This window comes from Perissodus microlepis, chromosome 4 (assembly GCF_051167445.1).
Source record: "Perissodus microlepis isolate ML-2025 ecotype Zambia chromosome 4, ASM5116744v1, whole genome shotgun sequence".
Lineage (NCBI taxonomy): Eukaryota > Metazoa > Chordata > Actinopteri > Cichliformes > Cichlidae > Perissodus > Perissodus microlepis.
Genome location: NC_140464.1, coordinates 10105510 through 10124163, shown reverse-complemented (window position 1 = coordinate 10124163; position 18654 = coordinate 10105510). Strand labels below are relative to the sequence as shown.

The 18654-nt window shown below is 39.2% G+C and overlaps 1 protein-coding gene across 1 annotated transcript; it reads left to right on the top strand.

The window, feature by feature from the left end:
• Positions 1-459: 459 nt before the first annotated feature.
• usp31 (ubiquitin specific peptidase 31) lies at positions 460-18272 on the top strand. Its single transcript, XM_084925532.1, has 16 exons — positions 460-1633; positions 2251-2385; positions 2750-2844; positions 2935-3027; positions 4450-4585; positions 4917-5064; positions 5183-5363; positions 5586-5697; positions 6237-6331; positions 7321-7398; positions 8636-8765; positions 9008-9127; positions 9330-9555; positions 10150-10308; positions 10436-10588; positions 11673-18272. Exons 1-16 carry the CDS (start codon positions 1109-1111, stop codon positions 13157-13159), a joined length of 3873 nt encoding a protein of 1290 aa, XP_084781658.1. The 5' UTR covers positions 460-1108; the 3' UTR covers positions 13160-18272.
• The last annotated feature ends 382 nt before the right edge of the window (positions 18273-18654 follow it).

Below are 18654 nucleotides of genomic sequence, written 5' to 3'. Positions count from 1 at the left end.
AAAAGAAAGTATAACACAAAGAGACACAAAATGACACTAAAGATGCAAAAAAAACAAAACAAAAAAACAACCCAACCAAACAAGCAAAAAAACCAGTGTCAACAGTGGGACGCAGAGGAGCAAATGACTGCAAACAGAATTATAAATGATCAATATAAGAGACAGATGATGGCTGGTATCAGCATGGTTAGTCCTTTGCGTGTATTACACCCCTGTGGTGAGTACAGCCCAATACTGTCACTAATCTGAATTCTTAAGATCTCCTTTCTGAAACTAATATATCTCTTAAAATTAAACATTTGATCAGACCTTTAGAGTTGATTATAACTGAATGATAGCCACGGTAGGTACATTTTCCCAGTTAACAAAAGAATATAATCTTAAACCGCTGACCCAACTCCTAGCCAATAGGTGGCGGTATATTAGTTCTAAACAGAGTTATCTGCCGACTACTCGGACAAGAAGAAAAAGAAGAAGTAAACGACAAGCTACTTGGTAGCTTATCCCGAATGTGCCTCTGAATGTGCTAGAAGATGTGAGGTTTAACTGGATTTCGTACACACTCTGCTTAGAGCGTAATTGCCTGCATACCATGGCAGACTGTCTGCTCGTATCGGACCGTGATGGTTGGGCCGGGAAGCACTGCCGCTTTTTCTGCTGCTCTTGTTGAACCGTTAGCTGAATTAGCTAACGCTGCTGTTTTTACTTCAGCACAGCCGCTGTCGCTTCGGTGCTGCAGGGCAGTAGATCGCAACAACAAGGTAACTTTGAAGCAAGTTGCAGGCATAAACAGCTAACCTAAGTAATGTCAGTGCTGCATCTCTTCCGCCATTAGGTCGTTTGGTTTGTTTTGTAGGCAGGATTGTTGTGGAGGATTAGCTAACGTTTTTCGACAACATAAAGACCGCTGCATGCTTTTGGAAGACACAACTTAGTGAACATGTTACCCGCTAACACACCTAACACTCCCTGCAGCTCTAACGTTAACCACTGCTGCTGTCTACATATTTTGAGATGTAGCATCAGTTAGCCAGCAAGATGACTCGGACTCCGTGCAGCACATCTGAGTTTTCCGTCTGCATGTGAGCTGTCTGTGAGAGGGGAAATCATGTCTTGTAAAGCCGCAACCAAGGACAAGAAGTCCAGCTTCAGCAAGAAGCTGTTCAGGCGAGGCTCTGTGCGCTCTGTGGGCAGTTTTATGAGTAAACTCCTGAGGACACTCACAGCGCTGTCACACTTTGGATCCGAAGTGCAAACCGAGGATGACAAAGATGATGGAGGATTTTCCACGTTTAAATCTGGAAGTAAAGATGTACCCATGGAAGATGGGGACCTGGGGGGCTTCCTATCCAGGGAAAGGGTTCCTGGGGTGTCCGGTCTAAAAAACCACGGCAACACCTGCTTCATGAATGCAATTCTGCAGTGCCTCAGTAACACTGAACTCTTTGCCGAGTACCTCGTTTTGGAGCACTACAAAGGCGAGGAGGAGGACGAGGACCAACCAAAGACAAATGGTGTGCATTTGCAGAAGAAGGGTCTTCTGGCCAAAGGAGAGGTCACGGAGCAGCTGTCAGGACTTGTGCGGGCTTTATGGACGTTTGAGTATACCCCCCAGCATAGCAGGGACTTCAAGGTAAGATAACACCAGTAAATAGGGGACCTATTATGCTTTTTCATGTTTTCTATCTTATATATACTCTTACAGTAGTGTATACAGTCATATTTAACATGACCAAAGTTTCAAAGGATGAGGGCAGTGCACTGTATAAACAAGTAATTCCTTTGGGCCAAACTTAAGCTTCTGCCTGCTTTAGATGCTTGGTTGGAGATGTGTTTTTCTACTCTTGTCTCTGTATGATGTCAGTGGCTGCTTTTGTTTGTTGATGCAACCAACCGCTTCTAATAAACAAGCTTAAAGGGAGGTTGAATGGGCTCGTTTTAGACCGTTGATGAGCAGGAGTGGTGATAAGGGATCTGAGATAAATAAAGATTATTTTGAACCATTGGTGATGCAGAACTACTTGCATAGGATAAAAAAAGTATTGAGTTGGACTTGAACATAACAAGCCCTCTTTAAGTAAAGATGACCAGGATTATATTTTTATAACAGTGTATGGTAAAAACAATGCGTACCTACACCACACAAGTCTTATACCTGTTGTTAATAAAGCTTTACTCAAGATATTCAGAGTGATTTCAGGATAAACGGTGGCAGGAATCGTAACTTTTGGACCATGCTGTTTCTTGCAGAATGTTGTGTCAAAAAATGCCACACAGTTTAAAGGAAATGCTCAGCATGATGCCCAAGAGTTTCTGCTGTGGCTGCTGGACAGAGTACACGAGGATCTCAACACCGTCAACCCCAACAGCAGGCCTGCTATTAAGGTGAATCCAGAAAATATTTGGTGTTCTAATGTACGTAATCCCCCCCTAATCAAGCCACAATTGTGAATCATTAACTGGATATTTTCTCCTCATTGCAACTCATCAGTTTTCATTCCAAGGCTATTTTGTTTCAGTTTATGTCTCATCAGTGTTCGGGGTGTTTTGGTCACTTGGTGCAGCTTCCAAATGAGCGGCATTCACAGTCTGGCTCATCTAGGCTTGCCAGGCTTTGTTTTCTCTTTTTTCCCCAGAGCTACTCAATAACAAGACTGTGTAGCTCCCACAGCAGCTTGTGAACCCTGATAGACCAGAATTTATTATGATGAAGTAATCAGACTAAACAAACCTGTTTGTTTTTGTTCAGCCACCTATTGAAGAAGACGATCAAAGCATAGAGGGACCATCTCCTCCCCTTTCTGCTGGGTCGTTTGTACAAGAACTGTTTCAGGCTCAGTACAGGTAAGCCGTAGATGTAGAAGCTCTGTTGCTCTGACGGTGTGACAGGGATGTCTCTGCACCACATTAAGATTTTTAATGTTTTCCCAACAGGTCTTCTCTTACCTGCCCACATTGCCAAAAGCAGAGCAATACCTTTGATCCCTTCCTCTGTATCTCATTACCAATCCCGCTGCCTCACACACGGTGAGTTTCTCCCTCTGAGCTGTGCTATAGGTCAGGGAGTGATCAGTTAACAACACTTTGATGACATGTTCTTACATGTTTCTGATGTGTTTGTTGCTCTACCAGGTTGTTTGCATTTCTACACTTTAAGCAGGCATGTTTGTTTAAAGGTCTTTAGAGGAATGATACCTTTCACTGGATGTAAAACAGAGTGTGTGTGAAAATATACAGTATATGTGATTGCAAAAGTGGGCGTCTTAAATGTCCAGGAGTAGATTTTTTTGTTGTTGTTGTGTTGTAGAGCATACATCTCATTTTATAAATTAAAAAAAATTGTTCTTCAGGCCATGATATTGACATTTTATTTCAATTAAAATAATAGATTTTTACATGAAGGTCTAAAGCCATGATTAAGTTTACATCAGTAGAGAAAGAATTTGATATGGCCCTCTTAACATGAATTCCATTAGCTAAAAAGTAATCTCTTCCCTAAAGAAAAGAGCTCACATGGCTCAGAGGTGACAGAGTTGGAATGTGTATCGAGGTTGTCTGACATTTTAAGGAATAAAGCCCTTTGGAGATGAGTTGGAAGGCCAAAAAGCACGACTCCTCCCACGAAGAAGAGAATTTGAGAGTATGTGACTAGAACCTTAAAGGATTCATAACAGAAAACAAACACTCTGTAAGCCTCAGAGACTGAAAGACCCAGAGTGAAATTTCAAAAGCATACTAAAGAAGCACAGAGTTTTTGAACAAAGCTTTACTGTTTAGATAAAGTAAAGATGATTCCCTAGCTAAGTGAAAGAAAGAGGAAGATGTCACCAGGGAAGCTACAAATTGTATGGTGATGTCTAAAGGTCACTGACAAACAGAGTTCCACAAACTATGAAATATGAGAGTTTTGGCGTGTCACCATACTGTTACTTTTTAACCTCTGGAGCTTGGGCATCACCAGGGCTCTGCTATTAGAAGTCTCATAGACATTACTGTTCTATGATATGATCCTATCCAAATATTTACTTTATTGTAATATCCATTATTATACTTTACAGTGATTGTTCTGGACTCGCAAAGAACAAATATTGCCTAACTGTCCAAATGCTTTTAGGCTCCAAGTATTTGGATTACATATCAAGGTATTTTTATGGTTGCAGTACAATAAAGATAAAAAGTGGCTTTATAGCCCTTGTACACAAAGACAGCGTCATGGACTAAAACCTGGCGTAATGTTATCTTAGCGTGTACTTTCAGGTAGCATGCAGAATCAGTTACACAACAGTGCCTACGTCTAGTGTGGCACCCTTCCCATCATATCAGTTCAGCTCCGGCTTACTTAAAGGCCAAGCTGCAACATTAATTTTGTCCAGTATTAAATAGGTGTGTGAATTTTTATTTGTGTGTGTCTGTTTATTTGTGCTGCTCATTCCTGTTTCTTTTTGTTAGGCCCTTGTATGTGACGGTGGTGTACCAGGGGAAGTACTCTCATTGTATGAGGATTGGAGTTGCTGTTCCGCTCAACAGCACCGTGTATCGCCTCAGAGATGCTGTGTCACGCGAGACTAAGATCCCAATGGACCAGGTGCTATTCCTGTCACTTATCAGGGTCTGCCACAGTGAGACTATATTACGGGCACAGTGTCGGTACAGCCAGTTCTAAAACAGAAGCGAGTTTTGCTACAAGCCCCTGGCTGTTATAGGTTATAGTTGGGAGGTAGTACGCAATTCTTACATTTGTTCTTAGTACTACAGCAGCATGGTAACGCAGACAAAAAAGGGCTTGAGAGCATATGTAAATTACAGCTAAAGCAGGATACAGCTGCTAATAAGATTACTGAATTGCTGTAATACTGATATGGACTTAATACAGAATAGCTGCTACAATGTTTAAATGTACTGTTTTTCTCTTGTAGTTTGTTTTGACTGAAATGTACTACGACGGCTTTCACCGTTCGTTTTGTGACGATGATGACGATCTTGACATCATACAAGAGAGCGATTCCATCTTTGCCTTTGAGACACCCGAGACCTTCAGGCTGGAAAACATCCGCACAAAAAGAGGTTACTCAGTAGCTTTAAAATTTAATTTCATTTAATTTAATTTTTTTAAAAAAAAAGGTGTGTTCTGCATTTTCCACGTTTAATCAAAAAGACTCACGTGCCATTCTGTCTGTCACAGGAAGCCTTCTGGCAAATCTGAATCATAACAACTTGAAGTATGGGACAGAAATCAGCAGGACTCCGTCTTTTATGCAGGGGGCTGTGACACCTGTAACTGCATCACCCAATAAAAACCTGGGACCAGAAAAAATGATCCTTTTGGTGTGTAACAGAGCGTGTACTGGCCACCAAGGAAAGAGGTACTGCACCTCAGAGTGATTTTATGTTCTGTATTTCTTACTCATCCTCTCTGCTTCTTCTGATTACATAATACATGCCCTGTTCTTGTGGGTCTGTCAGTGATAAAGAAGGGTTATTGACATAACCCACAATTTGTCCCTGGCATTTACCTAATAACAGGCCTGATAGAGAAGCTGATAGCAGCTAATGGAACTTGTGCATTTTGTTTTTTTTATTTTTAGGTTTGGCCTGCCTTTTGTACTGTACTTGGAGCGCACTGTGACCTGGGATGCTCTGCAAAAAGAGATCCTTGAGAAAATGCGCCATCTTTTGAGGCCTGGGGTCTACATTCAGGTAGGATGACAACCACTCACTCTGCCTTATACTCAGTTTATTTCCTTAAGTAGTCCTGCAGCCTTTATTTACCTGAACCGCTGAAGTCAACGGGTTTTATTTGGAGCTGGTTTATAGTGATCGTACCCTCTGTTTGATCACAAGTAAGTACAAACCTTCCTCCAGTATTGTCCTGTTTATACCGACTATACAAGCAGTGACTACCACTTGTGGGGAGATTATTAAGAAAGCTTTATTTTAAACAACAAGCATAATATGATGTTAAACAGTGACTCTCTGTAACCCATCAGTCTAGATACCTCCTGCACTGATGGGTCACATCTTTGCTAACTTAACATGAAAGTTCATAAAACAGAAACAAATGTCGAGTGACACTTTCTGACAGAAGATGCACAGCTGGAAAGACAATACTGTCCTAATTTATTTTTTAAGTGAAGTTGAAATTTTAATAGGTATCAAAACAATTTTTAAGACAAAAGAGTTTAAAGTAGTTGGATGACACTGGGGGGGTTTATATTTCATTTTCATTCTGTGTGCAGGTTGGACCTTTCAGTCTTCGAGTGGTTGGCGTTGTTGGCATCACCTACCTCCTGCCCCAAGATGAGCGACCACTGTGTCATCCAACTGTGGAAAGGTCTGTTCAGATAGCCATTGTTATATTTGATAACTACTTGATTTCAGATGAGAAGTGTGACCTAAAATTTAACAAAGTCGGGATATGTTTATTCAGAACGTTCTTTAGTAAATTTCCGCTTACTCACACTGTGACTTCTTGTGACAGCTCATAAAAGCAACTCATAAGGCTAATAACCCAGACTATAAAATGACTGTTTTTCTCTCTAAAGCCTGTTTACATTGCCATAATTATATTGGATCACTGAACTTAAAAAAAAAAAAAAAAAGTAACCTTGCCTTGCAAAACAAGTATAGCCGTTTGACATGTCATAGTCATGTAATGTAGTAACAAACTCAGCAGTTTAAAAAGGGTGTATTACCGGTGCCAGGCTCTCCACATGCCTTAATGTTTTGCAGCAGTCACAGCACGTCAGTGAAAGTGAGAAAATCTGAAATCCTAATAAATACTGGTGCATAAACATAAAGGTAAAGGCAGGCATGAACTTGAGTAAATAGTTTGAAGTTGTAATTATATCAATTTTCAGCTTTAATCTCGCCTCTCCACACTTGCCCCATCAGTTCTACTTCACTTATGACCTGAGCAGAGGACATGCCCTAACAGGATTTGAATGTTAAATTACTAGTTTGGCCTGTTTGATTTAGAACCTGAATGATTTCAGAATAACAAAACAAGTCACAACACTGCAGATGCACAAACCAAAGTGCAATTATATTTGATTTTATTATGATCATGATTAATCAGTGGCGATTATAACTAGCATGCTTTCTTTTGTTTATTGATTACAGTCCTGAAACATTTAATAAAGCTCTGTTCTCAGTATAAACTATTAACTCTCATACTGTATTCAAATATCTGTCTGACATAAAGGTGTTTTTAAATTACATTTAAGTGAATGAAACTCTTGTCATACAGTGCTTGGAAGAGGGGAAAAATTTTTTTTTTCACTTATCTTACTTCGTTGCTAAATGATTTTTTTCTCATTACAGAGCATACAAGTCCTGTGGACAAGGGGGACCACCACATGTGAAAATTGTAGTTGAATGGGACAAAGAGACCAAGGACTAGTAAGTGAAAAAAATACGGATGTGTATGTGTCCAGTTTCACTTGTCTACAGTACAGTTGTTCTGCAAAGGATAAAAGGTTTGAATTGGAATTTGTGGGCCCTTTAACCAGAGCTAAACAAATATCATTGTTAAATTAAAAAAGTATAGTTTTTGTTAGCCATGACCTATCTACCCAAATATAAAAGCCAGCTTTGACAAATAGTAAGAAATGAGGTCTTTACTATAGGCAGACCAATTCTGCTTAAGACCCATTTTGAGATGGGGAAATGCTGAAAACTGTTCTGAAAATTGGTAAAGCCACTGGTCATAACTGACTTTGTTGACATAACATTGACTCTGTAATTGATTATGATTGCTACAGACAGCCTAGTTTTGCTTTGTAAGCAGTTCCATTCAGACCACCATAGAAATGATGGAAGATTACAGACAAATGCGGCTGAACTTCAAAGTGTTATGATGTCTGCAGTTGCAGAATTTTGACCCGTTTCTGGTCCTGACTTAATGTAACTGCTTTTTGACTTTAAGGGCAAAATCTGTAGTGCCACAGACACAGAAAAACCCCCACCTTCCCCACTCCCATCTCTTCTATTGTAGCTGTCAGCGCTGTGGTTTAGCAGTTCAATGTGTCTCAGCATTTTCAGTAAAATTGATGGTGACAGTAATTGCTTTGCCGAGTGTTTCTGAAAAGACGTTCAAATTGAGCAACACCTCAAACTTATCTAAGGGTGTTTCAGAGGACTTGGCCTTTTCTGTGCGTACCTCCTAACATATCGTTTGCTAACCGCTGTCCTTGACAGGATTTCTTTTTTCAAGAACTAACTTATGTAAAATGTCAAAAGATTCACGCTGCATTTGAAGCAGTTCCTTCTTTCTCACTAAGCTGACTAATATGTCGAGCAGTGAACACAAACGCCCATGCTGGCCAAATGGATATTGATGATGTTGATGATGTTGGCTTTGAACAAATCCTGTCGAGTTCATGTGTAATGCATGTCTGTACAAGTGCTGATTGTGAAGCCCTTTAAAGTCTTAAATCCTTTAGTTGCACTGCTGGGTGTGAACCGTTAATGTAAGGACAAACAGCATTCTTATAACATGGTAAACAACTACTTCATCTGTCTCAGTTACAATAAAATACTGGTCAGTTTATTTTTCTTTTATCAATCTCAGATCCTGTGATCCTCACCTGACTGCGCTGTTACACGAAGGGTGTGTTTCTTTTTCTGTTTCCCACAGTCTGTTTGGACACACCGAGGAAGAGTATATTCCGGATGCTGAGAGTGTCTATCTGCATAGAGAACAACATCACCAGCCGCAGGCCTGCACCCTTGCTCAGTGCTTTCAGCTGTACACTAAAGAAGAGCAGGTAGACACACGAGCATGTATGCATGCGTGCAAGACGGCACTGTTAGTAGTTTAAGTTGAATAAATAAATCGTAAACTGGCCTTGGCACATGCACTCACAGTGGTTTTACTATGTTTTGCTCTGGAGTAAAAGAGAGAAGTTGGAGGGAAAGCCGGGGCCTCATCCTGTGTGAGGTCTATTATATAAGCTCTGTGGTTGGGGCTTTCTCTTCATAGCTACTCCTTGGGTCTTGTGTGTTTTAGCTGGCCCCAGACGACGCCTGGCGCTGTCCCCACTGCAAGCAGCTGCAGCAGGGCCGGATTAAGCTCAGCCTGTGGACGCTCCCGGATGTACTCATACTGCATCTCAAGAGGTTCAGACAGGTATTTTAGTTCATCTGGATATTTTCAGTAAGAATTTGTAAGTAAGTTTTTTGCTAAATCCTATATGTTGACCAGCAGATATTAAAAATTAACACTGTACATCTGCAGAACTTAAAGGTTAGAGTTTTAGTCTAGGTGGACAGCTGACTGATGGTCAGATAACGAGACTCTGTTGCAACATGCTTCTATATTTTTGTTTCAGGAGGGGGACCGGAGGGTGAAGATGCAGAACATGGTGAGGTTCCCGTTGATGGGGATGGACATGGCTCCTCACGTGGTTAAGAGAAGCCAGAGTAGCTGGAGTTTACCTTCCCATTGGTCTCCGTGGAGACGGTCCTATGGACTGGGAAGGAATCCTGATGACTACCTGTATGACCTGTATGCTGTTTGCAACCATCACGGGAACATGCACGGAGGCCACTACACTGGTAATGGGAGCAGTTCTTTGCTTCAGACCTATTTTAAAATGGATCAGAAATGCAAATTAAACCTTTTTTTAATGCCTATCCTTATTTTCTCTCATATGTGCAATGTTACTGTGTTTGAAAGTCAAATGAAATGTGGGCAAGCTGTCAAATAGTGATGTAAAAGTATATAAAAGTAATCCCTGTAAGCCAAAAGCTCAGAGTCAGCCTCCAGACTACTGGAATATAAGCTTCATGCCAAGCTAATGTCAGCGAAGCACATGATTTCCTTATATTTCCAAGTGTTATATGCCAGTAGAGTCAAACTGCAAGCTGCTTGGTAACATTTTTGCTGAGCAGTATTTTGGGATTAGGAGAAAGTGACAAGCAGGCACTTAAAGGGACAAAACCAAAAAATGGCTTGTTTCAGCCTGAGGTAAAACTGAGTGGGACAGAGGGGGAAGGAGTAAAAAAGATAAAGTCAAACAAACAATGAACCACTGATTTGCTTTTAACTGTGATAAGATGCAAATTAAACGTTGTATTGGAAATGAGCATAACAAGCAGCTGAATGTGTTTGCCATCCATGTTAACTCATTCTTTACTTTGTGCTCACAGCATACTGCAAAAACTCCATTGATGGTCAGTGGTACTGCTTTGATGACAGTGAAGTTACAGCAATAGCCGATGATGACGTGTGCCAGCAAACAGCCTATATACTGTTCTATCAGAGGAGAACAGTCATCCCCTCTTGGTCTGCCAATAGCTCTGTGGCTGGTCAGTATTTATTTATACACCATTTGTCCACCTAGCATATGTAATGTATACTGTACCATAAAGTGGCATAACAAGCTTTATGTGACATTTAAGGCTTAAAATGTATCCATGTTTGTGTTTTAATCAGGCTCTACTAGTTCATCCTTGTGTGATCACTGGGTCAACAGGCTACCTGGCAGCAGGCCTGCTAGTTTGGCCTCTGGAGCCTCATCCAGACGCACTTCTCTGGCTTCACTGGCTGAGTCGGTTGAGTTTCCAGTCGAACGTAGTGAGGATGACGGTGAGAAAATGCTGAACTTTCATTTATTTATTTATTTTTTATTTAAAGGTTCCTGATTGTTCATTTTCATTATACACACATGATCTACTGCTTCCTGAGCGGGTCATAGTTTCAGAAATGCAGTTTGGTTTCAAGGTTTTTAAGTCCAACGCATTTATAGGGATAATTTAAAGCTTCCTCTAAAGACAATATCTAAAGTGGGATTAAAAATTACAGTCAAGAATTATAAACTCAGACCTTAAATTTACCAATCCCAACTCTAATAATTCAAGTCACAAGGCAAATATGGCATTGGAGTGAAATGAACAAGTCCCCACAGATCTCTGAGGTGTGGGAAACCTTCACTAGCCAGTCAGCAAGATATGGCTTACATGTTGTAAAATTTCAGAAAACTATGCATGACTTGTCTTGGATGCTCCCTTTTTATTAACTTATAATTTAACTTGGTTTTTACTAGTCATCGTGTAGTATGCGCCTTAGTGAGAATACTAAGTGAGAATAACATTACAGGCACTGTAAATGTGATAAAGTCCTTTATAATATAGCATAGCTTTGTAGCAATGTAGAAATATGGCCTGAGTGATGTTTAAGGTCCAGTGGGTTATTGCTGTTTGCAATTTTATTGATATTGGCTTTGATAATGGCTAATAAATGGAAATTTAAAAACTAGAGAGTATTACATAGTTTGTCCATCAGATGGCACTCTGCAAGTTCCCTGTTGGTAATGTGTTTATAATGCTGCACAACAACCAGCTGATCACAGTAGAGTCAGTGTTAATGAGTAATAGATGATCTGTTGTGGTAATAAAACAAGATTTCTTTTTTTAAACAACACGGTCACATCATCTAATAAGGACTCAAAAAAAGAAAACCAGCCAAAATGTCTATTTTTTAAATAATCAAATATCAGTGTCAGTATTGTTATTGATGTAGATACACTGATGGATTTACCCCCCAAAAGTGTGAAACAGTACAACTATTTAATTTGATTCTTAACATAAAAATAATAATGCTTGTTCATTATTGTGTAGATATTGTTTTTTTTTTTTGTTTTTTTTTAACTAAATAATTCCCTGTTTTTTAGGAGGATTCTCTGTCCGCCCCTTTGTGAGGAGTATTCAGCGACAGAGTTTGTCCTCCAGGTCATCCATTGCCAGTCCTTTAGCTTTCAGTGACAGTGGGATAAAACCTTCCTGGTCTCTCTCTGCCAAGCTGCACATGAGATCTAACTCGCCCTCACGATTCTCCCTTGACTCTCGGTGTTCCCCTCCTTTAGAGAGGATAGGAGAGGCATGTGACGACAAGGTTTCCACATCGTGTTTTGGCAGCTACAGTAAACACGAACGATACTTTGGCAACAGGACTCCGTTGTCTATGATGGAGAGCAGTTTCCCCGACCAGGACAACAATAAAAGGTTCTTAGACATGTACTGTCGGGCTTCCACTCCAGTGGAAAAGAAGATCACCAAAAATGAGCCAACTGAAAACAACAACCAGATTACAGCTATAGACCAAAACATATTACCCACTCAAGCTACTCCCTCCAAAGAACAGAAACGTAAGAATAGTATCGGAGGATTTGGCTTAAAGGCTGAAAGCACAGGATCCACAAAGAGTGTGAGCAAAGTGGAGCAAGATAAAAGCTCCAAAAAACGATTGTGCTCGACCCACAAGACCTCTGCACCTGAGACGTCTTCCAGTACACCAGTGAAAGGTAAAAAGCTGAGCAATACTAAAGAGAAGAGTGCAAATGCTAAGAAAAGCACCTCGACGCCCAGCGGGACTCCCTCCAAAACGAAAGAGTCAAATCAGCCTCCAGAGGCTACGCCACAACATAAGCCATGCGTCCGTTCCACGCCTCAGTCCTCAGCTTCTCCTTCACCAACCTCAAAGAAAAATTCCACTGTCACCGAGAAGAGCTCAACAAACAGCAGGAAGCGGCTTATAGAAAGGAGCTACAGTAGAGATTCTATGCACACTAGCCCTCTGGCTGACAACCTCAGATGCGGCTCGGTAGCACGCTGCTCACTTTCAAAGAGCGGCGAAAGCAACCGTCCTGAGAGGAGATTTGTGCGGAGTTCCAGCAGCAGTTCTTCTGTCACTAGCCTGCGTTCACCCAGCGTTTCCACCAGAGATCTGCAGCGCAGCAGCAAATCTGAGGAGAAAGGGTTGTCTTTCTTCAAGAGTGCCCTCCGACAAAGGGAAAGCCGCCGGTCGGCTGATTTAGGAAAAAGTACCATGCTCACCAAAAAAGCCTCGGAGAGGACATGCAAGCAGAATGGACAAGCCAAGGAGATCGGTGGCAATGGTGGAAAGCCAGGAGACGCGGCGTCTTCTCTGAAATCTGCAGAGACTCCTGGAGGTGAGACAAAATCAGAGACAAAGGAGTCTTCCAAGCCCCCCAGCTCTCTGAGTCGCTCTCTGTTAAATGTAGGCAAGTCCAAGTCTTCCACTTCTGAAGTAAGTTCCAAATCTCCTAATGGGAAGAAACCCCTTGAAAGAATGACATCTTCCCGAAAACTGTCATCGAGCATGCAATCTCCTGCACGAACAACACAGAGGCCTCAATGATACATCTATAGTCGGTATATTGAACAAGCATAATGCAGCTAATCTTTGTGCCTAAGTTTCAGCGAGCTCCAGATGTATTTAAGACACATTTTTGATGTTATGGTTTTGTACGCTTGGTTTAAATGCACATGTTGGGTTTGCAATTTGAGTATTGGCAGCCAGCTTTGAGTGTTTAAAGATATTTAAAAGTACTGTATCATCATCCGCCTACCTGAGTGCCAAGCACTTGTGTAGTATGCTGCCAATTTAGCTTCTTCCAGTAGTAAATATTGATACCTTTTACACCTTTGGTGGTGCAGCAGCGTATTTGATTTTGTGCACGGAAGACCTGTACGACACGAGCGTGAAACAAAACTTGATTTAAAATGCAGCAGCTTATCCATTTGAACTTGAGTCTCTACGAAATACTTATCAATGTCTTGTGCACCAGTAACTTGTAATTCAGATATTGTAGTAGTTTTGTTGTAGTTTTCTGTTACACAGGTTCCAAGTCTTCTAGTTATTCTAGAATTGATTAGCTGGCTGCTGATGCTTGAATTCTGCTGCTGTTCTGTAAGCATTTCAAATCATTGTCAAAGGGTACAAAACTTTAACATCAAAAATAGCCTCTGACAAATACTGAAACAAAATTATTCAGACATGCACACAAATACAAAAGAGTTTCATTCCGAAATAGGGTTGGCTAATAGTACATTTCATTGATTGTTTTGACCACTGATGGGTTAAATCTCTGTTCTTCAAGCAAGTTTCTCCATGCACCTACTGCTTTAGTCTATAAAGGTCTTACAAATATTATTCTTACTCCATTTTTCCATTAAGAAAAATTAAGTAATCTCATAATGTGGCTCTACTTGATAGTTCCTAGCATTGATACAGAGCAGCAGGAAGAACAAAACCAGAACTAATGTTGGCAAGAAATTAGAATTGGTTTACAATTTGTCCAATATTTCAAAACGTTATTATTTTTTTTACAAGTACCTTTTTAAATATAAATCTATTTTTCAAAATTTTATTGAAGTACTTTTGCATTAAATTGATAGCGTGTTTTGGAATGAAACCCTTTACAGTCACGGTATATAAATATATGTATATGTGTCTGTACATATATTGACAGAAAGTATATGGTATGTAACTCATTTTTTATTTTCTCCTTCCATGAGCAAGATGAAAATAATCTTAAGCGCCTTTCAATGCTGTACATGTAAACAAATAATTGCCTTTGGCAACATAGTAGTCTTCTACTGTATGCATCACTGAGTAGGAATGTTTTGTTCGCACTTTGTAAACACGAAGCAGTGTCGTAATTATTAATTTAGTAATTTCGAGACATATCAGACAGTAGATTCAACAGGCCTTAGACTTGAAATGGTAAAAGTGTACATTCATCTCGATGTTTCAGGGGCCATTTTTTTTAAGAAATCACCCCTTTATTTCACCTGGTGCTCTAAAATGCCACTGCTCCACTAGCTCTTGTTTCTTAAATGAGCATTCTTTCAAATGATGACGTTCAGAACTGTGACCACAAACTTCAGAAAAGGTATTGTTTATCATAACCCGCGGTACCTCACTGGAGAATATTTTCCATTTTGTTATTCATCAGCTTGAATCAGAATATTGATAATGAGCCATTTGGTTGATTGTAGATCTACACATACATTGTCATGGAGTGGTTGTTGTCCAAATATGGACATGTATGCGAAAATAACAGATGCATGGTGGAGTAAAGTTAAAAGCAGTGGCAGAATATTATCAGTGCTGCCGTCATGATGCTTGCTGGCCTTTTTGTGAACAATCAGCTTTAGTTCACTATAGAAATGCCCCATTTATAAGGCAATACTCATACATTAGGCACCACTATAGTGTATGTTTCAAAAGAATCAAAGTGGCATTTTTATTATAAACCACAACTAAGCGATTTTACTTCTAGCATAAAACATTTTGAGTTTGGTATTTTGCAGTATCTTTCTCACTATTTCTCTGTAGCATATATGAGGTTTCAGGTTTACATTGGGTTCTCAGATGGTTTTGGATACCACTCATTTTTAAACAGTTCGGTGTATTATTTCAATGGTCTGTACAGGTTGTTAAAATTGAAATTATACCCAGAAACGTTTAATCTACCTGGTTTGCTTGATGAATTGTCACGTTTAGACAACACGATGTGCTCGAGCAACACTAGATGACGTTTCATGTCTTTATTGAAGCCACCTGTTAAACCTTTCCTTGCATTTAATAACTGGTCGAACATCCTGTTAACCTTCCAGTAATAATTAATTTGTTTATAACTGGGACACTTATTAAAGTAGCCTCAAACCTGACATTTAAGGGAAGCTTTTGAAGGTCTCAGTCAGTTTACCTTTTAAGTGATGAACATCCTGTTTATCCTCAGGACGTTTTTATCGCTACTTCTGTGATTTAACATGGCATGCTAATCTTTAGTGTTAGTGTGGGGTTGCATAAAAAGGTATCTGCTGCAGACCTGGGACTTTTCTCCGTACGTGGACTGACTATGGCATTCAAGCTGCAACAGACCACAGAGATTACATAGAGCTGTTTAAATATGGTGGTGTTCTTGTAGCTGCTCTTTTCTACTTAACATGTGTAATCTATCAGGAAGCTGACAATGGCACTTTGGATCAAAGCAGGATCATTTTAAGTACATTTAGCTTTCCCTTTCTTGTTTGCCTGTTTAGAAGTCTGTAATTGAAATGTAGTGGTTAGTGTGTATTTTAGAGAGCTGGGCCTTGGCATTAAGCTTCTTTTTTTTATGTCCATAAATTTGCTTGCTACATAAACAATTTATTAGAACATCTCACGAAGCAGTAGACAATCTCATAATGTAATAATGTCAAAATGTATAGTGTTTATAACACACTGTGTAAATACGGTTTGTGGTTTGAGGTGCGGATGTCGCCAAACCTTTTATTTGGCTTTTTTTCTGTATATGTTGGACACTAAAAACTGCAGGATGTTTTCACTCATTTTTATAGCTTGGCTTTGTTTTGATAATGTAGGGTTAGATGAGAGCTGTTGATTTAGCAGTTGCAGTTAAAGGTCCTAATGGCAAGCCGTTTGTTGAGCTTAAAATTGGCGGCGTGCAGTCTAAACTCTTGAAAGAAAGCTGGAAGCATATTGCGCACCTGTTACAGCCCTGCTGCCAAACATGAACCATAAAAACACTACGATTGCAAAAATCTAAAAAAAAATCATAACAATGTCTTTGTTGTTTGGTGTTCATCAGATGGATTCAGTTTGATTTACAAAAACGTGTCAAACTGCCGCATTTGAGGGCCACTGAATTTATTAACGGTTGAAGGACAAAATATAAGATTCCTAGTTATCAATTCCAGGATCGGTCATCTCGTAGCTTTATCTCCACGCCAGTTATGTGTCTGCATTTTTCATTTTTGTTTGTAAATTTGTTGTCAGTGTACAAAATCGAGAATGATTAAGGAATGCAGTATTGCATGAAAACGCTAATGCATGTATTTATTAACTATGCAAAATTCTGCAGCTGTGTAAAGTAGAAAGCAAAGCATGGCTGGTATATTCATCGCTTAATTTGCACGTCATTTAGAAACTGTAAAATCTAGCATACTTCATCATTGCTTTAAAGGATTAAACTTAATGTTGCCTATATGAAAGAAAATCTATTTAATTCCCTAACTGCATATAGCATTATATCAATTAGTGTTTTGTTTTTTTTCTCACTTTGTTATTTAATTCTGCTGATCTGTGCTCTCTGGGTGCTCCTACCACAGTGGTTGTTTATTGTGTGTCTTCTTTAATATTTACTGTTGTACACCAGCAGAGACAACACTATGGAATCGATTATTTCTCTTTGATCACTATATAGACTCATTATGTACGCGTATATTGTAAGAATTCCAACTTTGGTTCACCTCAGTGAACGGTTTGTGAACCCCTGTTTCCATGTTCTCAGCTGCATTGAAGAATGTGGTCTGTCTGTCATATTAAATAGATATATGTAGCTCAATGCAATAAACAAAGATAGTAAATTTATAGTTTTATAACACAGTACATGATCAGTGACATTATAATATTAATATCTTAATACTTTTGAGGGTTTTTTATTTTATTTTTCTTATTGTAAACTGTTTATCAACAAACGGTAACTTCCAATGTTTTAAAGCGGTGCCATTTATTCTCTTTTTTTTCTTTCTAATGACTGGTGAAGTGGGTATTAAACGTTAATCACTTTAGTTGTAAAATGCATTCAGGCTTCCCTGCAGAACTTAATTAGGATTAGAGAATCCTGCTTGGAGTTGTTGTTGCGACATAGACATTTTGTTTTGCTGTTAAAATTCATGATGTTCAATTCAAAGTTGCAGTAGCAAAACTACCATAATCCTACATTTGAGGTACAGACTTAAGGTTCTGCAGATGGCGAGGTACTGCAAATATACACCTGGATGAGCTGAAATAGCCGGTGAGGATTTGAGAAGCTTTTGGGAGCATTTTCAAACGGAAACACTACAAAAAAAAAGGATGCTGAAACTTTTCAGAAGCCTTAAGCAAAGAAAATTGTAATGGACAGTTTCTATCTTTGGATCAGAGAATCTAAGGAGCGGTTTGATGAATGAATGTCACAAGTCTCATTTTCTTTTAAACTATTTTAACACTACAGTGCTTAATGAAAGCATGCCTCTTCTTTTGGTTTTTGCTCTTTTACTTTCTGTATAAATTGTAATGCGTTTGTACACTGCATTCATGGAGATTTGTTTTCATTCTAAAGTCTTTTACTGTACTCCCTGCTGAACTATGTGGTTATTATATTGACATCTGCAGTGTCTGAATTGACCAATTTTTCTTTCTTTTTCTTTTTTTTAATTTTAGTTTACATTAGAGCATTTGTTCCAGCACATGCCTGCTATTTCACTTTTTTTTTTAATATATATTTTTACAATTGAAACAACCAGTTTCAAGTTCATTAGACTGTGTCCAAGCATTCTGTTAATTTATTTGTGTTTGTCGTTTTTTTTTAAAGTCATATATGCACTTTTTTCCCCTCCAAAAGAACGAATGTGTATATACTTTGTTGGTTAATCCATGCAAGTATAAATTGAAAAAGATTAAAAATATTGAAACTGTCTTGGTTGTTGTGCTTTTACTTTGTGTAATGTTGAGGTATAGCTATTCCTACACTAGGGGGAGTGTTTCTCTAACAAATCTGTCCGCAGCATGACTCCTAATGCATCTCATGTGTTTTCTTGGTTTATGCATCATTAAAATACGAAGAAAAAAAAAAATGTAGTCTTTGGGTAAGATTGTGTGCATTACTGTTGCACAGCTCGAGATTGATAAATGCCAGAAAAGCATGACTTACCTATAATTCAGGCAAACCTATATGTGGTCAGTTTTCAGAACACTGTTCAAAGCTTAGTGCATTAAAAAAGAGAGAGAGGGCATTCTGGAGTTCAAAGTTCCCTTTTTATCAATATCAAAGTGAGCTAGGTTTGGATGTCCAAGTGAAC